At 41.0% G+C, this 23,715-nt stretch overlaps 1 protein-coding gene across 2 annotated transcripts in view; it reads right to left on the bottom strand.

Annotated features, from left to right (window-relative positions):
- hacl1 (2-hydroxyacyl-CoA lyase 1) overlaps window positions 1-23,715 on the bottom strand; it is a 63,342-nt gene that overhangs the window by 28,262 nt on the left and 11,365 nt on the right. For both annotated transcript variants that reach the window (XM_028818210.2, XM_051935909.1), the window contains 3 exons: window positions 17,971-18,051; window positions 10,077-10,149; window positions 9,850-9,927 (listed from right to left, as the gene is read on the bottom strand). In XM_028818210.2, coding sequence (XP_028674043.1) covers window positions 9,850-9,927; window positions 10,077-10,149; window positions 17,971-18,051 — 232 coding nt within the window. The remainder of the gene's footprint in view (window positions 1-9,849; window positions 9,928-10,076; window positions 10,150-17,970; window positions 18,052-23,715) is intronic.

Raw genomic sequence — 23,715 nt, 5'->3', positions numbered from 1 at the left:
CAAGACCCCAAGATACTTGAACTCCTCCACTTGAGGCAGGATCTCGCTCCCAACCCCGAGAGGGCACTCTACCCTTTTCCGGTTGAGGACCATGGTCTCGGATTTGGAGGTGCTGATTCCCATTCCAGCCGCTTCACACTCAGCTGCGAACTGATCCAGAGAGAGCTGAAGATCACGGCCTGAAGAAGCAAACAGGACAACATCATCTGCAAAAAGCAGTGACCCAATCCTGAGTCCACCAAACCGGATGCCCTCAACACCCTGGCTGCGCCTAGAATTTCTGTCCATAAAAGTTATGAACAGAATCGGTGACAAAGGGCAGCCCTGGCGGAGTCCAACTCTCACTGGAAACGGGTTCGACTTACTGCCGGCAATGCGGACCAAGCTCTGACACCGGTTGTACAGGGACCGAACCGCCCTTATCACGGGGTCCGGTACTCCATACTCCCGGAGCACCCCCCACAGGATTCCCCGAGGAACACAGTCGAATGCCTTTTCCAAGTCCACAAAACACATGTAGACTGGTTGGGCGAACTCCCATGCACCCTCCAGGACCCTGCTAAGGGTGTAGAGCTGGTCCACTGTTCAGCGACCAGGACGAAAACCACACTATTCCTCCTGAATGCGAGGTTCGACTATCCGACGGACCCTCCTCTCCAGAACCCCCGAATAGACTTTTCCAGGGAGGCTGAGGAGTGTGATCCCTCTGTAGTTGGAACACACCCTCCGGTCCCCCTTCTTAAAGAGGGGGACCACCACCCCAGTCTGCCAATCCAGAGGCACTGTCCCTGATGTCCATGCGATGTTGCAGAGGTGTGTCAACCAAGACAGTCCTACAACATCCAGAGCCTTGAGGAACTCCGGGCGTATCTCATCCACCCCCGGGGCCCTGCCACCAAGGAGTTTTTTGACCACCTCGGTGACCTCAGTCCCAGAGATGGGGGAGCCCACCTCCGAGTCCCCAGGCTCTGCTTCCTCATTGGAAGGCATGTTATTGGGATTGAGGAGGTCTTCGAAGTACTCCCCCCACCGACCCACAACGTCCCGAGTCGAGGTCAGCAGCGCACCATCCCCACCATATACAGTGTTGACACTGCACTGCTTCCCCCTCCTGAGATGCCGGACGGTGGACCAGAATCTCCTCGAAGCCGTCCGAAAGTCGTTCTCCATGGCCTCCCCAAACTCCTCCCATGCCCGAGTTTTTGCCTCAGCAACCACCGAAGCTGCATTCCGCTTGGCCTGCCGGTACCTATTAGCTGCCTCCAGAGTTCCACAGGACAAAAGGGACCGGTAGGACTCCTTCTTCAACTTGACGGCATCCCTCACCGCCGGTGTCCACCAACGGGTTCGGGGATTGCCGCCACGACAGGCACCGACCACCTTACGGCCACAGCTCCGGTCAGCCGCCTCAACAATAGAGGCACGGAACATGGCCCATTCGGACTCAATGTCCCCCACCTCCCTCGGGACATGGTCAAAGTTTTGCCGGAGGTGGGAGTTGAAGCTACTTCTGACAGGGGGCTCTGCCAGACGTTCCCAGCAGACCCTCACAACACGTTTGGGCCTACCACGCCTGACCGGCATCCTCCCCCACCATCGAAGCCAACTCACCACCAGGTGGTGATCAGTTGATAGCTCCGCCCCTCTCCTCACCCGAGTGTCCAAGACATGTGGCCGCAAGTCCGACGACACGACCACAAAGTCGATCATCGAACTGAGGCCTAGGGTGTCCTGGTGCCAAGTGCACATATGAACACCCCTATGCTTGAACATGGTGTTCATTATGGACAATCCGTGACGAGCACAGAAGTCCAATAACAAAACACCACTTGGGTTCAGATTGGGGGGGCCATTCCTCCCAATCACGCCCTTCCAGGTCTCACTGTCATTGCCCACGTGAGCACTGAAGTCTCCCAGCAGTACGAGGGAGTCCCCAGATGGTATGCCCTCTAGCACACCCTCCAGGGACTCCAAAAAGGGTGGGTACTCCGAACTGCTGTTCGGCGCATACGCACAGACAACAGTTAGGACCCGTCCCCCCACCCGAAGGCGGAGGGGGGCTACCCTCTCGTCTACTGGAGTAAACCCCAATGAACAGGCTCCAAGTCGGGGGGCAATAAGTATACCCACACCCGCTCGGCGCCTCTCACCAGGGGCAACTCCAGAGTGGTGAAGAGTCCAGCCCCTCTCAAGGAGATTGGTTCCAGAGTCCAAGCTGTGCGTCGAGGTGAGCCCGACTATATCTAGCCGGAACCTCTCAACCTCACGCACAAGCTCAGGCTCCTTCCCCTTCAGAGAGGCGACATTCCACGTCCCAAGAGCCAGCTTCTGTACCCGAGGATCGGACCGCCAAGGTCCCCGCCTTCGGCCACCACCCAACTCACACTGCACCCGACCTCCTTGGCCCCTCCCATAGGTGGTGAGCCCATGGGAAGGGGGACCCACGTTGCCTCTTCGGGCTGTGCCCGGCCGAGCCCCATGGGTGCAAGCCCGGCCACCAGGCGCTCGCCATCGAGCCCCACCTCCAGGCCTGGCTCCAGAGGGGGGCCCCGGTGACCCGCGTCCGGGCGAGGGAAAACGCCGTCCAAATTTTTTATTCGTCATAGGAGGTTTGTATAACCGCTCTTTGTCTCATCCCTCACCTAGGACCAGTTTGCATTGGGTGGCCCTACCAGGGGCATAAAGCCCCGGACAACAGAGCTCCTAGGATCACTGGGACACGCAAACCCCTCCACCACGGTAAGGTGGCGGTTCGAGGAGGGGTTTTATTTATTTATTTATTAATTTTAGATTGAACAGTTGTTAGTGTTCTGGAGGTAGAGTAGTTAAGTGGCCAACTGCGTTAGGGTTCATTAATATGGGGGAATATGATTGGTTCAAATGCAGAGCTTTTAAGTAAGGAATAAGAGGAGCGCAAAGTTAGGAAAACAGACAGAGAAAAGTAAAGTTAACCTCATAGAAGGACAAACAGCATGCAGTTGAGAGGGAGAATAGTATAGGAGCTTAAGGGTCCAGAAGGAGCTGTAGCAGTTCTATAGTCTAATTTATTTGCCTTAAATGTTTTTAGTTTTACCATTTCAGTCAAATCATTTAATTTTAATTTAAAAAAAGAAAGAAAGAAAAACTTAAGTTTCAGTAATCCTAAATCAAATTTCAATGATGAGGCCAGTGCAATGCAAGTCCTGTTAGATGTTGGACTTTTTACATGATGGCTTGGAGGAGCCAGTTGTCTAAGAGGGCTACATCGGCAGATGCAGCACCTCAAGCTCAGGGTCACTGAACTGGAGGAGGAGTTGTGTAGCCTGCATTGTAGTAGAGAATTGCCAGGTATCCCTCAGAGAGATAGTGTGCACCCTTAAGGTGGCATGGGAGGACATCCCAGGCCAGACAGGTAGAAACAGGTGGGTCATGGTCACAAGGTGTAAGGTAAAGGGTGCACATTGTCTGGGGGAATCAAACCAAGAAATAGAAGTTTCATACTGTTTTCAGATCCTTGCAGAGCTGGACAGTGTCTCTGATGATTATGTGGTGGTAGGCAGGGATGAGGAGCCTCAATGGGCCAGTTCCCAGAAAGAGAGCTAGTGATAGTTGAGGGCTTGATCATTAGCGAGACTGAAGCGCAGGTTTGCTCCAGAGACAGAGTCTCGCATGGTGTCTTGCCTTCTGGGTGCACGTGGGAGACCTCCCTGGAAGGGTGGATAACCTCTTGGCCAGGGCAGGGATGGATCCAGTTGACATTATCTATGTTGGAACAAATGACATACATAAGGGTAGTCCGCCAGTTCTACAATCCAAATTCAAAGAGTTAGCTGCCAGGTGGAGGAGCAGAACTAAAGTAGGCTTCTCTGAAGTTCTGCCTGTACCACGCACTAGTCCAGGTAAGATCGAGGAGATTAGAAGGCTTAACATGTGGCTCAAATCTTGGTACAGGGTAGAAGGATATAAGTTTATGGGGCACTGGGACTCCTTTTGGAACAATGCGTTACATGTGAACCCGGAGGGCCACCAATGTACTGGGGAAGTATATGAGTAAATTAGTCGAGGAATGTTTAAACTAGGGAATGGGGAGGCTTAGAACTATACATGGAGGAACAAACAACAGTGTAGAAATAAAAATATGTAGTAATGTCAATTCGATCGCAATGTTTAAATGTTAGAAGGAGTAACACATTAAAAATGATTTAACGCTATAAGTATCAAAAATAAGGCAAGCGAGTTGGAGTTGCATGTAGCAGAGCATAATTATCATATTATAGCAATAACAGAAACCTGGCTAAACAACAAAGATGGGGATGAATATAATATAGAGGGATACAAATTTTTCAGGAAGGATAGACAGGACCAAAAGAAAGGTGGGGTTGCTGTTTATGCCAAACAGAATTTAAATGCAAGGCCTCTTCAGTTGGACAATGAGACCCATCTTAATGAGGATATGTGGCTTTGCCTGGAAAGCATTTGGGAAAGAGGCCTTATTTTAAGAGTGTGTTATAGACCATCTAATGCAGACAGTAATTTAAACACACATCTTTTTAGCAATAATAAAAAGGCAATTTTACAGGGGCATATTATAGTTATGGGGGTGTAGTGGTGATTGAACCATGAGGGTCAACTGACCATAATATAATACAATTCTTAGTGTTTTGTAACAGTGCAGATGCAAAGACTGAAATTGTTAAGTTAAACTTTGGCAAGGCACATTTTGAGCAGATGTAGCAAAGTCTAAGGAGGATAGACTGGGATAAGCTTTTAAAGGAGGAGAAAGTGTAGGAGCAGTGGAACAGGTTTAAAAATATTTGACATGTAATGCAGGACAGGTACATACCTAAATTTGGAATTAATATGAAATATTAAAAATCTCTGCAGTGAGTTACTAAAGAGTTACAAAAGAAGCCTGGAAAGGAAAAAAGTTATATAAGGCGTATAAGACTAATAACTGCCAAGTGAATTGTATGGCATATGAGAACTTGAGGGCAACCATTAAGAAGTATATTAGGTAGGCTAAAAGACAGTTGGAAAGGAATATAGCAGATAAGGTGAGAGATGACCTGAAGAGATTCTTTCAGTATTTTAGTAGTAAAAAAATCAAGGCGGAGGTGAAGTGCATCAGGTATAGTAAAGGGGAATTAAAATATACAGACAGTGAAATAGCAGACACTCTAAACTTGCATTTTTCTGAGGTTTTCACAAGTGAGGAAGTGGATAACCTCCTAGCAGTAAATGGGAATACTAAGGATATTTAACCTCAAGTTCTTAAGGAGGCTAGCGAGTATATACATAAACCCTTCACACATATTCTTAGGAAGTCACTGCACAGTTGGAGATGGAGAAGGACTGGAAAATGGCAAATATTATCCCGTTATATAAAAAGGGTGACCAGGCAGATCCAAGCAAATATTGGCCAGTAAGCTTAACATGCATAATAGGAAAATTAATGGAAGGAATTATTAAGGATAAGATTGAGCAGCACATGGGAAGTACACAAGTTTTTCTGAATAATCAGCATGGGTTCAGAAGAGGGAAGTCATGTTTAACCAATATGCTATAATTCTATGAGGAAGCAACACAAGGATATGATCAAAGTGGAGCATATTATATTTGTAAGAGCCATTTCCTAGTTACATAAGATTCATAAATGTTTTACTAAATGACTTCCATAATTTGAATTGAATTGGTATATTCTAGCTATTTCTAAGTTCTCTGACTAAACATTATTCTCAGTTAGTGATCAGACTTGCCATGTGTAAGGTGCAGAGGGCACATGGTTTTAAACCGTGCCTTTCGTACCTTGTGTGTTGTGCACTAAGTAACATATAAGACAAAGCACTTAATTGAAAGTGCTGCACCGTAAGTTTAAAGCATACAGAAAAAGAAGTTAAGAATCTTTAAGTATAGAAACTACTAAAGTTTTACAACAAAAGCTAAGTTTAGAGAAGATACGTTTTTTTCTTTTTTTGGCCTTTTATTCTATGTGTGTAACAACTTTTTTCTTTATTCTTGTGTGGATTGTTTGCTTTGAATTTTCACTAAATATTTTAAAACAAACTTTTGGAATGAGAGATTTCTTTCGGCACACGTTTTACCCGTGCTTGAACTTGCCTTACATTCCTGCGGCTACAATATTATTTATCTGGACTTTCAGAAAGCATTTGATAAGGTGCCACATAAGAGGTTGGGCATCAAACTAAAAGAAGTGGGAGTTCAGGGTGATATTTGCAGAATTGGCTCAGACACAGGAAGCAGAGGGTTATGGTACGAGGATCCTTATTAGAATTGAGTAATGTTAAGAGTGGTGTCCCACAGTGGTAATTGCTAGGTCTGCTGCTATTTTTAATATATAGTACATAAATGATTTAGATAGAAATATAAGTAACAAGCTGGTTAAATTTGCAGATGATACCAAGATAGGTGGATTGGCATATAATTTGGAATCTGTTAAATCATTACAAGGACTTGGACAGCATTTAGGCTTGGGCAGATTTGTGGCAGATGAAATTTAATGTCAGTAAATGTAAGGTATTACACATAGGGAGTAAAAATGTTAGGTCTGAATACACAATGGAAAGTTTGAAGATTGGGAGTACACCTTACAAGGATGATTTAGGAGTCGTAGTGGACTCTATGCTATTAACTTCCAAACAGTGTTCAGAAGCCAATAATGCGGCAGACAGGATGTTAGGTCATATAGCACGATGTGTGGAATACAAGTCCAAAGAGGTTCTGCTCAAGCTTTATAATGCACTAGTAAGGCCTCATCTTGACTACTGTGTGCAGTTTTCGTTTCCAGGCTACAAAAAAGACATATCAGCACTAGAAAAGGTACAGAAAAGAGCGACTAGGCCCATTCCAATGCTATAGGGGATGAATTATGAAGAAAGAGTAAAAGAGCTGAGCCTTTTCAGTTTAAGCAAAAGAAGATTAAGAAGTGACATAATTGAAGTATTTAAAATTATGAAGGGAATTAGTACAGTGGATCGAGACTGTTATTTTAAAATGAGCTCATGAAGAACACAGGATCACAGATGGAATCTCGTTAAGGGTAAATTTCGCACAAACATTGGGAATTTTTTCTTTACACACAGAACCATAGACACTTGGAATAAGCTACCAAGTAGCGTGGTAGACAATAAGACTTTAGGTATTTTCAGAACTGAACTTGATGTGTGTGTTTTTTTTTTTAGAAGAATTAAGTGGAAAGGACTGGAAAGCTTTGTTGGGCTAAATGGCCTGTTCTCTACTAAATCGTTCTAATATGAATGCACACAAGTGCAACTATAAAATGACTCTCACAATAACTGTTTTAGAAGAAAATACATTACACCAGGCAAATGTAATTAACTCTAGTCTCAACCCTGTTATGACTGGTATTAATTTCTTACTTATTGTGCATGTGTGACACTTATATTTGTTTCCCTTTTTATGTGAATATAGATTTTAGAGGTTTCAGAATTGAATTCTGTGGTTATCACCATTCTAGAATGTTGTTCTATAACACCTATAATTATTTTGAGCCACATTGTCATTTTGAATTCTGTTCTGCTGCCATTTTGTGGAGTTTTGTTAAGGTGCTGCCAGACAACTGACCCAAAAGTGTTTGGGTTTCCCTTCTGGGGTCAAAGGTATAACATTCTTCCCCATCACTTCCTTCTTATAGGAGTTCCCTGAAAAAATAACAAAATGAGTAGTGTGTGTTTATTTAGTTGGAGCTCCTGGTAAGTGACTTCTGTTCCAGTATTTATCAAGTGTTCCAGAGTAGGAAAATGGTCCTAATTGGTTCAAAAATCTCAGAGTGATGAAAGTTTGGTCTTACTACAGTGGTACACGGTCTACAGAAAAATGTCTTCTCACATTGACAAGGACACATTGTTACTAATGGCATATTCTGAAAGAGTGGTCTTGTCACAACTGGGCAACAGACAGCTGGTTGAATACTACATCTCCATTCTTGATCCTTGGACTTGTTTATAAAATTATTATTTATTTTTTTTTACTTATTTGGACTAAAACGATTCATTTGTAGGCTGTGTTGCAAGTGCTGCTGCCTTGCAGTAAGGAGACCTGGGTTCGCTTCCCGGGTCCTCCCTGCGTGGAGTTGCATGTTCTCCCCGTATCTGCGTGGGTTTTCTCCGGGTTCTCCGTTTTCCTCTCACAGTCCAAAGACATGCAGGTTAGGCTGCATGGGCTGGCGCTGTGCCCAGGGATTTGTTCCTGCCTTGTGCCCTGTGTTGGCTGGGATTGGCTCCAGCAAACCCCCCGTGACCCTGTGTTAGGATATAGTCGGGTTGGATAATGACTGACTGATTCATTTGTTTTTCACTTTGATATTTTTGCAATACAATATTACAGAATTAAACATGTAACATAATTAACTTTGATTCCAGCATTTACATTATGGGGGTGGCACGGTGGCGCAGTGAGTAGCGCTGCTGCCTCGCAGTTGGGAGACCTGGGGACCTGGGTTCGCTTCCCAGGTCCTCCCTGCGTGGAGTCTGCATGTTCTCCCCGTGTCTACGTGGGTTTCCTCCGGGCGCTCCGGTTTCCTCCCACAGTCCAAAGACATGCAGGTTAGGTGGACTGGTGATTCTAAATTGGCCCTAGTGTGTGCTTGGTGTGTGGGTGTGTTTGTGTGTGTCCTGCGGTGGGTTGGCACCCTGCCTGGGATTGGTTCCTGCCTTGTGCCCTGTGTTGGCTGGGATTGGCTCCAGCAGATCCCCGTGACCCTGCGTTTGGATTCAGCGGGTTGGAAAATGGATGGATGGATTTACATTATGAAACTCTTAGCTTTCGGTGAGGGTTGGAGGACCATTGACATATAATGTGCATGTATGTATATACCATATAACACAGTGTGCACAATTTACTTTTAATATAATATGAACAATTAAAAATACACATTTTAATAATAAATGCACATTTTTATGACATACATATAGCACTCAGAGTCTCCATCCATTCTCTTCCGCTTATCCGAGGTTGGGTTGCGGGGGCAGCAGCTTGAGCAGAGATGCCCAGACTTCCCTCTCCCCGGCCACTTCTTCTAGCTCTTCCGGGGGAATCCCAAGGTGTTCCCAGGCCAGCCGAGAGACATAGTCCCTCCAGCGTGTCCTGGGTCTTCCCCTGGGCCTCCTCCCGGTTAGAAGTGCCCGGAATACCTCACCAGGGAGGCATCCTGATCAGATGCCCGAGCCACTCCAGGCCTGGCTCCAGAGGGGGGCCCCGGTGACCCACGTCCGGGCAAGGGAAAACGCCGTCCAAAGTTTTCATTCATCATAGAAGGTTTCAGTGTGCGAGTGTGTTTGGGATTTATTTAAATATTATTTGCTATAGTAACATTTGCTATTACATTGTATTCTGTACATTTTCTTGAAGTTGTACCAAAATAAAAATGTGCTACTTCTCTTTTTAATGTCTGAACATCTTATACTTAAAACACTTGATTACAGAAGAAGTAAAAGGCAAATAATATTTTTATACAGCACCAAAATGTAATTTGAACCTTCTTCCTACATCTTCAAGGATTTGCCTACAGGTACTCTAGTTTTGTTTCTGCAGGTCCAAAGACATACTGGTAAAGTTAACTGGCAGTCCCACATTGGTTTCTGTATGAGTGGGAGTGTTGGCAAGTACAACAGTGAGCCATGTGATGACAGTAACTGACATCTTGCTAGGGTTGTTTACTTCCTTGTACCCAGTGCTACTGGGATAGGATTTGCCCCCCAATGTGACCCTAAATTAGATAAAGTGGGTTTAAGAATGAAATGAGCAACCAAATAATATACATTACAAAGTTAATAAATAGTGCTTAAACCAGGTCTATGCTATAACTTTTAATATAAAATGTAATTTCAGTACCTTTTCCACAACTATAGGAATGGCTTCCAAACTGCTTGGTCTTGCAGAGAATTTACTGTACATCCTACAGGCTTCAACCTAAGAAATGCAAATAAAAAAAGAACCTAATTTAAAACATACCAATAACATTTTACTTTGCCCCAAAATTATATTCTATGCTAGAAAAAATATTTATCACTTAAAAGTGAAAAACACACTTCCATATTTATCTGTTTTATGGCCGTTACCTGTGGGAACTCCTGAAAAGCTCCCATTGTCTCTTGATTTTGATCGGAGGAGCCCCCAACAACTACTACAGGCCTAAAAATAAATTTAAAAACTTGATTATATAGGTATTAAGAACATTTTAATGGTTAATTAACTAAATGCATTTTGTAATAATTTCAGTTTCCTGTATGCGTATTCGTCTCTTGAAACACTGAGCACATTACATTAGCAGCATGTATATTTGCTAGCTATTAGCAACAAAAACCTTTTCAAACAAAGCATGTCTTTGATCCAAGAGAGCAATCAAACAAGTAATCCTTTTTAAATTTAGATTCATCAAAGATAGGTGTAAGTACTACATAATTAAAATATTTTTTGTTTTACTTTATCAGGTTTCTTTGTGCAGTTTGTTTTTTGTGCTCTGTCATTTTACTAGCACTTGTGCAACAAAATGCATTTCTTGTACATTCCTTGATAAAACAGATAGTGCAATATTAAAGTCATCACTTGTGCTGTAGCAGAGATAAATATTCTATTCTCAAACATGCAGAATCCAATCAAAAGTTGTGGAGTGCCAGAGTCCATTGAAATAGCATCAGAAGCAAGGAAGGATGGAACCGGCCGTGGATAAGGAGACGGTTCACTGCTGGACCCACTTGTACACACACAGAGAGCAATTCAAAATTGCCAATTGGCCTAACCTTACCTCTTTTGGAATTTTTAAAGAAAACCAGAGTATTCAAAGGCGAAATCCATACAGATAAGAGGGAGAATGTACAAAACAAAGATCAGGTGCAGAAATCATTGTGCAGAAGTAACGACCACTATGTCACTGCAGCCACCTGCAGAAGAGATGTGGAAACACGAAACTCTGTGTTTAAGTGGAGCACTGGTAATGTAGGAAATAAGTGAGAGATCTCTGTTTCATGGCCCACCCAGTGATACCAAACAAATGTAGGAAGTTATGTAGTGGTGTGAGAAGAACTGATCGACTGATTTTAATCAGTTAATTTTAATCAGTTAATTTATCATCAGTTTTGCCTTTGGCAGTACCAATAGTAAATTTAATAATTTGGTAAGGTTCTCACTTTTTTTCCTTACCTTTCTCTGTAGGAGGGGTTTCTGGCCATTATACTTAGTGAATCAAGTAAACTAAAGCACACTCGATTTAAGAAACAGAATAATACAATTTATTGATAAACACAAGGATTACAGAAATATAATAACTGCATATACTGTATATTACCACAAAAGACTGGATGCAAGACAGAAATAAGAGATAAACAACAAAGAAAGGGACTGGCTGCTTAGTGGCTATTTAGAGTTCTAATTTATTTTGGCACAGATAAACAGTTTTACAATACAAAGGCTTTAAGGGTTATGTATGATTCTGTGTGAAGGTTAGTGTCGGTGCTCCAGATTCAAGTGGTGGACTCTTCTTGCATTGGAGTGCTCTCCTTTGACCATGGTGTGGTGAAATGATAATTTCCTCAGCTTGCTGTTGGCATCTTTGCTGTATTCTCTGGCACTTCAAGGGAAAAATGTTACTCTTTCCGGCACAACAGGATAGGTGCTGAAGTTCCCTTATTGAAGTAATAGCTGCTCCTCAGTCTTCTCAGACATGGCTCAGTCAGGGGCACAGTGCCTGGCTTGACAGAATGGATCTTAGAGCTAGTTCAGGGTGTCAATCTCCAAGGCACTATGAAGCTTCCAAGCCAAAAAAAAAAAAAGTCAGTGTGCTTTTTGCTACACATATAGTGGGAGGCTACCTAATAGAAAGAAAGTAGCTTGTCAGCTTTTAGCTCATAAGAACAGATTGTTAGCTTTCAGCACCCCCAAAAAGAGAACAGGGCAATTGGCTTTCTGCATCCCTGTGAAATCTACTGTCCTAATAGGCCTTCTGTGCCACTAAAAGCCTGGCAAAATGGGCAATGCCCACCTTGTCCTACAGGGAACATACAATTTATAAGCACTCTTATATAAAATCAAACAACTCTGGTAATGTTAAAAAATACAACTGCCTTTCCTCTTTGGCAGCAAGGAGTGTTTTGAAGACAAGTTATACTGAATTTGCTAGTGGGGAAGTGGCTAGCACTACTGCTATTGTGATTCAGCATTTTGGGTTCACACCTCATACCAAACTGCGATCCTTTTGAGGCTTGCACATTCTATTTGTGTTTCCCAGGGTTTATGTCTAAGCAGTATATATTTTTCTGTATATCCCAAAGTCATCCATGTTAGATGAACTGGCAATTGTAAACTGTCCATTTGTGAGTGTAAGTACGAATGTATGCGCAAGTGGCCAGGAATAATACATTGTCTTGTGCTCAATATTACCTGAAATAAACTTTGGCTCCATATGACCTCGAATTGAACTAAAAATGTTTAAAATGGTTGTGCTACAGCATATAAAATCCAAGACAACAATATAATTAATAAAAGCATAATCAAAGCATACAGAAGCACTCATGTCCTATGTGTCTCTTTTTCCTTACTACTCTGAGAGAATTACAAGAATTTGCCTAGAAGAAACTTTTGTTTAAATCACACATCAGATATAACATTTTGTTTACCCTCCCCCTGGCTGGTCAAAGATCAATGCAGTTTAAATGTGGCATCTAGGTGAAAAAATGTTTAATGTTTTTGAAAAATAAACAAACAAATAAATATATGCTCTTCAGGGCATAAAAATGTACACATTCTTTTAATGAAAATAGCACATGAAATTGTGAAGTAGCATATAAGACATGGAAACATACACTTACCTGTATGTACACTTCAAGAATGTGAAATGCACAATTATATGTACTCAAATAATGTATTATAAAGGAAAGGTACTCTTATCCCAAACCATTGGCTGACAACCCTGTTACAAGTGTAACAGCTCATCTCAGAAGGGAACACCTAGAGGGGTAAAGTAGGACAATGCAAGCATACTAAAGGTACCATTAGTAATTATTTCCAGTCTAAGCAGTATATATTGGTGAACTAATAGAAGAAAAAAAAAAAGATTTACAGTAAGTGGAATGTGTTTCCTTAGTCTTCTTTTAAGGTGAAATAGACATACATATTTTTCCTAAAAAAATATTATTTCAAATGTAACAGTCTAAAAATGTAAATAATACATTGCAGAATGGTGTAGTATAGATTTTTTTTGCAAAAGGGGAGTTATTATAGCATGATATTAATATCATCATAAATATATTGTATAGAACCTGGCAATTTTAGCCACTAAAATAAACACCGAAAGACAAGCAAATGTAACAAATATTTTTAACCAGTGACATCAAATTAAAACAGTATTAATCATTAAGGCAGACTGACATTTATGCATATAACCCAACATAGCCTAGGACATCTGGAGAAACATCTAGTGTACAGTGAAAAAACTGAACTTTCTATAATAAGAAGGTATGCGACAAATTATTTATTACAGTAATCCCTCGCTACTTCGCGGTTCACTTTTCGCGGATTCACGACTTCGCGGATTTTATACGTAAGCATATCTAAATACATAACGCGGATTTTTCGCTGCTTCGCGGGTTTCTGCAGACAATGGGTCTTTTTACTTGCTTCCTCAGTTGGTTTGCCCAGTTGATTTCATACAAGAGATGCTATTGGCGGATGGCTGAGAAGTTACCCAATCAGAGCACGCAGTTAAGTTCCTGTGTGCTGCTGATTGGCTCAGCGACGGAGTGTTGCATTAACCAGGAAGTCTCATCTCACTCATTCATCATTAACGTGCTAATGCTTCAGGGGCCGTGTCCAAGCGCCAACAGAAGATGCAAATGATTGCAGAAAAGGTAAAAGTTTTGGATATGTTGAAGGAAGGGAACAGCTACACCGCAGCAGGACATCGATTCTTTTTATTTAAAAAGGAGGAAAAGCATATAAGATCTACGGCCGCAGTGTCCTTTAACCAGGGTGCAAAACGAGTTGCAAGTGGACGTGATAAGGCAGTAGTCTGGATGGAATCTGCTTTAGGAATCTTTGCAACAAGGTCGACGAAGTCATGACCGCCTACAAGCTGCTACGTGTACTTCGCTATACAGTAAGTGTAAACTTATCTACTGATTTCATATTGCTTAGCAGTTGTCCCTGTTTTTAATAGAGTAAATGGTGGGTTGTAAACAATACAGGGAGGGTTTAAAAACGTCCAAATACACATTAAATAATTAAATAAATATAGTGTCCCTACTTCGTGGAAATTCAGTTATCGCGGTCAGCCTTGGAACCTATCTCCCGCGATAAGTGAGGGATTACTGTACAAAAAAGTAAAAAATACTAACACAGTAGAATAAGCTATCAAACAATATACAAATGCAGTTGAATGAAAATATTAAATATAGCACTTTTACCACAACTTTTACATTTACTCTACAGTACATCTGCAAATGCACCCACTTGTTAAATTACTAGGGAAACAAACAATACATTTTGTAATTTTAACACAGCTGTTTGAAATTGACATGTGTGCCAATCATAATTTATCAAAAAACATAAACCTTATTAGAATTTACCAATCTATACAATAAAAGCCCAGCGCGGCGTCCGTGTCAGGGTCCGGGTTCCTTTTGGCTGTCCCAGTCCTTCCCCTCTCAGAATTCCTGCTTACCCCCCTCCGTTCTTTCCCCTTTGTGCACGTGAGTATTTCGAGCCCTGCGTCTGAGTCGGATGGTTCCCCTGGTCACCAATTCGTGTGTTTCAAGCCGCAATTTTCGATTTTCTCCCTTCCGGCCCACTATGCCTTTCCGTCTTCAGATACCCATGTGCACTTGTATGGAGAAGACCTTACGGAACAATGCCGAAACGAAAGGCAACTGAACCTGCTGCTGCGAGAGAGGACACATTACAGCGTGATCACGAACCAAAGAGGCAAAGGCGTGCCAGTCGCTCGCAAGAAACGGACACTCAGCATTCACACAGATTAGCTCAACGACGCGTCTCTGCCACACAATGAAAGGCAACTGAAACCCCTACAGAGAGAGAAGACAGATTACGGCGTGATCGCGAAAGAAAGAGGTAAAAGCGTGCCAATGAGACACCCGACGAGAGGTCCTTACGATTGCAAAACAACCGTAATAGACAAACTCCTACAGAGAGAGAGGACACATTATGCATGATCACTTACTTGAAGCAAACATAATCACTGGTAAACACTGTGGTCAACATGTCTTCATCCCCAGGATAGGTCTCGATACTATGGATGACTCTGACCTGCCTTTTGACATGCACAGAAGGCAATTCCCACTTCAATTGGCATACGCTATTACAATAAATAAGGCACAGGGTCAAACACTAGATCTTGTAGGTATATTCCTACCTGAGCCTGTCTTCACACATGGCCAGCTCTATGTCGCCTTCTCCAGAGGAAAACGTTTTCAAAAAGTGAAAGTCAAAATATTGCCTTGCAAAAGTCAAGGGAAATTACTACAAGATACTAATAAACACTTCACACAGAACGTTGTTTACCAAGAAGTACTCGACTCTGTCCACTCGAATGCCACGGGATTGTGTGACTCCACAGACATTACTATGTGCAATGAAGGTGACGGATGCGATGACACAATGCTGCATGTCACTGACGAAGTTAATGAAAACCACTCAAATGACCTACATCGCTTTGCTCTTCAGAATGAAGTACCACTACATGCCCCCTCGACAAGCACAGGACGTCCTCAACGGTATGATCCTCCTCTTCCTTACAACCATTTACACAACGTATACGATTCTGATTAGTCTGCGTCCCACACTTCGTGAATCATGGGTTTTGTTTTGAAATTTTGTTTCCCATGCAAAAATCAAATGCGGTGCGATGAAGGACCCAGTTCACGACTGGCAGCTGCGTTTAAACAGGGAGTCCTTCAACTGTGGTCAACCAACGCGCAGCATAGCGCGCGCCAAGTCGCTAGTATTGATAATATTCTTTAAAAATGCAATTCAATTAATTCATGGCATATGTCTTTTGTTAAAGAGTCTACATGTGTATTTAACTAGCAATGCTTTGAGGTACGTGAGATGCATAAATATATTTTTAAGTTTTAATTTCTTATAGGTATACAAATTCTACTACAGTGTCTACTCTTTCACTTCAGTATTTTACAATGCCTTTTTCCTTTTGTAGTTTTGATAAGAGATTATCAAGATCTGTAAATGATCAGCCCAAATCTTTGACAGCCTACCGTGAGCGGACTCTAACCTAGCAGGGTCAACAATAGGGTTGGAGTGTGGCACTATTTTTTCAGGATCCAATATATGGTTACAGTGTAAGTTACCAACTTATATCAGTTTTTACCTAACAGATTATCCACACTGCGGTGGGTTGGCACCCTGCCCAGGATTGTTTCCTGCCTTGTGCCCTGTGTTGGCTGGGATTGGCTCCAGCAGACCCCCGTGACCCTGTGTTCGGATTCAGCGGGTTGGAAAATGGATGGATGGATGGATGGATTATCCACAAAGAAATTGATTTTTGACAGTTTTACATGTTGTATGAAGACTATGCCAAGCATGACAGATATTTAAAAACTAACTACATTCTGCTCACATTAAATCCAATATAAAAGTGTCAGCAAGACTATGATTTATTGGGACATGTACTTCAGGCTAAAAAGGCAAAAATAGAGGTGCTACCCCTATATTAAATATGGGAACTGATACAGGTCTTCAGCATGTCACTATTTCCACAAGTCACGGACTTCATAATGTAACTATAATACAGAATAATTGTTACTCTTGTACTGCTTTGAGATTGTACTTGAAGAATTAAGAAAACATTTTGGAGAAGAAAAAAAAATAATCAACAATTTCTAATAAGTAATATGTTAAAGAAAAAAAATAGATGTCAGAAAGTTAATCAAGAACATTTTCAGTAAATACAACAAAAAATATATACAGATTAAACAACTATGTAATCTTGATGCACCACTTTTATTCAGATTCACCTACCTCACACATGGACTGGTAAATCAGTACAATAATAATATACAGTACATGAAAAGTTAATGCTGTTTAAATCTGGTAAGTAGGTGGGATTGGATTTGTGTGGGGTATGGGTATGTGCGTTTGTGTCTGCCTGCGCTTTCACGGTGCAAAAGGAGAACTAATGATACCCATGAAACAACTGGCTCTGAATGCAGCTGGGGCTAAATGCATTGTCTTGAGCAGAGAAGGGACAGCAACCATGCCGAGGCTTGAATAAATGATAATGCTACTCTTATATTGAGAACAGGCCACAATTCAAAAACACCTTTCCAGCGGACATCCTGGAGTCATAACTGGACAGTTGATGAAAGGAATAGGCTAATTTCATTTGTACTTATTAAATCATGGCTTGTAGACAGTCACGTAACACTGTGGTGGTGGTGAAAAGGATGCATTTTATATAATCCCCTTTACTGCGGGATCAGAGACTCTTAAAATAAAGGCTGACTGGTTGTAATGTAGTGTTATGGGATTGTATTTTGTTGGCACAGGATGTTTTTTTTTTTTTTGACACAAAAGAACTTTTGAGTATCACAGTCTGTTTCTAATGCATTCCTTCGGGGTAGCAGTGTGCTCATCTGAGAAGGAGATTTTATGGCAGGATAACTGCACCATATGCACACAAAACAACTGACATTTCAAAATTGTTACAATTGCATGGCATTATATTTAACTTAATGTGGTGTCCTCCCAGTCACCAGATTTAAATTCAATCAAATATTTCTAGAACAAATAACAAAAACCTATTTGGAATACAGGTCCACAAACCGTGGATGTGCCAATTTTTTTGGCACATTTGGAGGACAACATCCCTGAGCTATACATTCCATAACTTGTGCCTTAACAATTCCTTGACAAATGGTGTTCATAGTACAATGAAAACTCAATTTATTGAGTTATTATTATACAGGTAATTAGATAAATAGACCTTACCAGCAATTCATATTAGCATTTGCCATTCCACCTAAGGCATGAATGAGACCTGGACCTGAGACAACAAGGCAGACTCCTGGTCTAGGAAGAAAAAAAAAAAAAAAGCATAAATAGCCTTTAGTTTTTTCCAGAATGAAAAAGTCTGAAGCTGGGGACTTCATATCTATTAATTGTACTTTAATGATTTAAGAAACAAAAAATATTAACATAATTAACATATCTATAACCATATAAACAATGTTTCTTCAATATTTTAGATTTTTTTTTTACTAATTTAATCTGTGACTTAATTCTTTTAATGTGTGTATATTTAAATTATTTATGAAGTAAACACATTTCGATTGGCCAAATTATGGTAAAAATAAAAATATGGATTACTGGAAAAAAATATTCATGCAATAAATAGTGCCTTTTCTGCTTTATCAAGTTTGAGGAAAGCCAAAGTGTATACAGGTTGTGCATTCCAAATCTGAAATTCTAAATTCTGACAACTTTTTGAGTGCCAACTTGACACTGCAAGTTCATTTCACCACATCAGGGTTCTCTTTTATAAAACATTACTTGGATCCGAGTATGTAAATATGCATATGGCAATAAGTGGATGTGAATAACATATGTGCAGTTTTAAAATAGATTTACTCTTTTAGGGTTGGATGGATTAGGTGTCTCCCTTGGAGCTTAGAGCATCACAAAGCAAAGAGGAAATGACAATGGTTGACGACTGGGGGTGGGTATACCCAGTAAAGCATTGAGTTCCAATAAGAAACGAAAGATGGTCGACTAGCTTTATCCCCGGTGAAGCGACATAACACTTGTGCAGCAGTTCAAAAGTGTTGTGCAGCACTGTTAAGACTGATAACTTATGTATTAATAGAGTTTCACTGCTTACAGTTACAGTTAACAAAAGCAATCACATTCTTGTTAGGTGCCTTTATTGTAATAGAAGTACAGCAAATTGCTCAGATTATGTTAGGAATAGCCGAACACTGTTGCAAATTGCCTTTCTATGTTGGTTGGCAAAAATATATGTTTTATGTATGTACACTCACACCATATGAAGGCTGAATGTAACGCCTCATCAATCAGTTAATGACTTTTACCACTGTGTGTATGTTAAAGTGAAGATTGGCAGAGATACTCCTGACCTGTTGGCCAGTTCACTGAGAAGTGACAGAAGGTATCCTACTGTATATAAACTGATAAAAAAACAAAAATGTTCTTCAGTGCAAATACGCAGCATTGGCCCTATTAAAATGGAACTAAGGGAGTATATACATCATATTCATCACTTTTTAGGTTTAATATGTGTGTTATGTCAACAACTATTATAACAATGGCTCAGTGATGTAAATTATTATATGCAGGAGTCATCATTAAGCCTGTTGGGCTGAATTTCACTACTGATCCAGGGTTTCCCCAAGCTATCTCATTATGTATAAGCAAATACTAAAAAAAATCAGAAAATATCTGCAATATGCAGTCCCATGCAGTTAGGATTAGAGATATTGAACCTTTAGTAGACAAAAGGCAAACAAACATACACTAAAACATTATTGTAAACAAACACATTTGCATTGTGGAACACAGACTTATATTTTAAAATACAAAAAGTATTTAAAATGGTAAGGATGTCTTTTGTATAATTACTTGACAAACCAAGGCATAAGCCTGAGATGCAGAATATTTGTGAATATGTGCTGTAAATGGAATAAAATTCACTGATCTTAAATTAAATAGACTATAGAATTAACCAAGCTTACTGATTTTACAGTCAGTTATATGAAACAATCAAATAACAGAAATGACAGTTTCATGGTTACACACATTAAAATTCTTATATAAAAAGTATTCTATACCATAAAACAATAATGATGGTTCAACTGTTTGTTGGTGAAACAGAAACTTCAGAAATAAACAGGGACCTATAGTATTTATTCAAAATATAACATTGATCATTATCAATTTGTGGAATTGTATAATGAAATAAGATGGTGGCCAATAAAATTACAGTTTTTATTAATATCTGCATTAGTTCTTCTCCTGGCATTCTAGGTTTCTTGTGAAATTCTAAAGATGAAATGACACCATACTGGATAAGTATGAGTGAATGTGGCTGTTTTTTTGAGTATGTACCAGCATCCCGTAAGTGGTTGGTTTCTGCCTTGCTCGTCTCCCATCTCTGAATAAACCTAAAGGTTGATTAAAATGTTTCAGTTGTTGGTTGATGAGCGTACGGTTATGAAAAAAATGCATTTCATTGACCTGTAGACCTGCAGAAAATTATCACTCAGATGTGTTTTAAACATAAACAAGTTCAGCAGGATGATAAAGGTCTCATTCCAGGGCAAGCAAACAGCCTACAAGACAGCTCTTATGGTTTATAGTTTAAATTTCAGGACATCTAAAAATGTCATTTCCATATGTCTGTGGACACATAGAACATCTGTACCATTCATGCAATATATATTTTGACAAGTCAATATTAAAGATTACAAAACAGCACTGTGCTGTTCCATGGGATTTTTATAGCTGTTTTTGTTTGGGAGAATAATTCAGTCAAAGAAAACTAATTGCATCCTTTTCTTAATGATCTTTATTTTTTTTTTCCACAAAATATCTATTTTTTGGAAATTATCTAGAATGTACAGGTAGTGTACACTCCTGCCCTTTCTCAGGTTAAAGGGTGACAAACACATACATTTTTAAAATTGTATCCCATAATTTACTGGGCATGGTCAAAACTATATTATAATAGAAGACCAAATGATGATAAAGTCTAAAAAAGAACCATGTTAATCATGTTAGGAGTAAACTATATTGCATTATGACAAAAATGAAAAAACAAATACCAGATGCTTTATCTGGTGTAACAGATTTTACCTTTTTAACTTTCTGGAAAAGTTTTTGTCTAATTTTTTAATGTCTGATTATTACTTGATCTTTAAAATTGTCAATATGCATAAATAACACAAACTAGGAGAGATCTTTGTTTTATTCTGCAAAACAGCCCATTCTGAAGTAAGAGAGACACACAGAATCCAATGGACAATTAAACTTTCAAGTCTCCTTTAAAGCTTGCAGGTGTAGTCAGACGTTTACATACACTTAAGGTGAATTCTTTAAAACTACAGCAGATGTAGTAAGGGTGACAGCAAGAAGGGTGCTTGGCGTGACATCTGGAAAGAGGAAGGAGGAAAAGGAAACCTGGTGGTGGAATGAGGAAATACAGGAGAGTATACAGAGGAAGAGGATGGCAAAGAAGAAGTGGGATAGTCAGAGATGCAGAAAGTAGACAAGAGTACAAGGAGGTAAGGTGCAAGGTGAAGAGAGAGGTGGCGAAGGCTAAAGAAAAGGTTTATGAGTTGTATGAGAGGTTGGACACTAAGGCCGGATTTATACTTCACGCGAAGCAACACATGCTGCAGCGGACGCTCCTACTACGCAAGCGTTGTAGTGTTTATACTTGCGCGTGTACTTTGTGTAAATCTGGAGGAATCCATCTGGTGGCAGTGCAAGATATTATCACGGTGAGAACAGGTTCGGCTTTGCTGTGTTATGAATTGCCTGTAACACCCATTAAATTCCGATGACACTTTACAGCAATATCTCTGAAAAGGGTGTTCAATGATTAAATCCATCAGTCCAGGGATCTGTACATTTCAGCTAGCATTGGGCACGAGGCAGAAACAAATCCTGGACAAGGCATCAGCTCATCGCAAGGTGAATACAAGCACTCACTTACACTAGTGTCATTTTAGTGTAACCAAATCTGCATATCTTTGGAAGGAAACCGGAGCACACTGAGGAAACCCAGCAAAAAAACATGTAAACTCCAGGCAGGGAATATCAGCGACGTGACTCCCTGCAAGACAGCAGCGCTAACGCTCCGCCACCGTGTCACCCCCATGTGTGTAATTATTAACAGTGTTCATTATTTAAACTAAATTACCGATTTATCTGTAACATGTAACATACATACTTTAATGCATTTCATCATGAAAGTGATATCAAGTATAAATCTAAGGATTCTAAATGTGCAGAGAGTTAGAATATCATATATTTAATGTGCTTGATGTGGCGATCTATAGCTGGCAATACGCTGCTGTCAGGACCGGATGGAAGCCCTAGAAAAAAAGATGGCACAGAAGACGGTATGTGAGACTTTTAAAATGTATCGTGTCATTATGATCAGGAATATGCGACGCTTGAATATACAAGCACCATGAATACATCTGTATGTCAGCATTTTGCTTCACCACATTGAACCATTCATCAAACATCGAAACGCACACACCGATCTCGTAGAATCCGCAAAACTTTCTGTCCCATGTAGACAGTTAACAGAGACTCTGACGTCACATTCCAACTTTTAGCACACTGCGCCCCCCCCCCCCCCCGAATTTTTGCCGGTACTGCAACACGCGTCACATTAATTTCTGAGGACCTGCTCAGAGGACGCATCAAATGAATGCTGAGAATGCGTGGCAGCCATGATGCGGGCGCGTACGCATTCTGAGCGTGAAATATAAACGAGCCCTAAGGAGGGAGAAAAGGACCTGTACCTTTTCAGTACATCCGGCGCCGCCGAGAGTGGCAGCCTTTTCAGCAGCTCCGTGTATGACTGTATGTGTATGTGTACTTTTCTACTTTTATTTTTCTATTTTTATTTATTGATCACTATGTGAATTTCCCATTGGGATTAATAAAGTATCTATCTATCTATCTATCTACCGATTGGCTAGACAGAGAGACCGAACTGGGAAAGATGTGCAGCAGGTTAGGGTGATAAAGGATAAAGATGGAAACGTACTCACAAGTGAGGAGAGTGTGTTAAGCAGATGGAAAGAGTACTTTGAGAGGCTGATGAATGAAGAGAAGAGGTTGGATGATGTGGAGATAGTGAATCAGGAAGTGCAACAGATTAGCAAGGAGGAAGTAAGGACAGCTATGAAGAGGATGAAAAATGGAAAGGCCGTTGGTCCAGATGACATACCTATGGAAGCATGGAGGTGTTTAGGAGAGATGGCAGTGGAGTTTTTAACCAGATTGTTTAATGGAATCTTGGAAAGTGAGAGGATGCCTGAGGAGTGGAGAAGAAGTGTACTGGTGCCGACATTTAAGAATAAGGGGGATGTGCAGGACTGCAGTAACTACAGGGGAATAAAATTAAATAACATTTCAATCCACAGCATGAAGTTATGGGATAGAGTAGTGGAAGCTAGGTTAAGAAGGGAGGTTATGATTAGTGAGCAGCAGTCTTGTTTCATGCCAAGAAAGAGCACCACAGATGCAATGTTTGCTCTGAGGATGTTGATGGAGAAGTTCAGAGAAGGCCAGAAGGAGTAGCATTGCGTCTTTGTGGACCTGGAGAAAGCATATGACAAGGTGCCTCGAGAGGAACTGTGGTATTGTCTGAAGAAGTCAGGAGTGTCAGAGAAGTACGTAAGAGTTGTACAGGATATGTACGAGCAAGTGTGACAATGGTGAGGTCTGCAGTAGGAGTGACAGATGCATTCAAGTTGGAGGTGGGATTACATCAGGGATCGGCTCTGAGCCCTTTCTTAGTTGCAATGGTGATGGACAGGTTGACAGACGCGCTTACACAGGAGTCCCCGTGGACTATGATATTTGTTGATGACATTGTGATCTGTAGCGATAGTAGGGAGCAGGTTGAGGAGACCCTGGAGAGGTGGAGATATGCTCTAGAGAGGAGAGGAATGAAGGTCAGTAGGAACAAGACAGAAT

This window comes from Erpetoichthys calabaricus, chromosome 13 (genome assembly GCF_900747795.2).
Source record: "Erpetoichthys calabaricus chromosome 13, fErpCal1.3, whole genome shotgun sequence".
Classification (NCBI taxonomy): Eukaryota; Metazoa; Chordata; class Cladistia; order Polypteriformes; family Polypteridae; genus Erpetoichthys; species Erpetoichthys calabaricus.
Note: the sequence above shows the minus strand (reverse complement) of the source record. Positions and strands in the feature narration are given on the sequence as shown.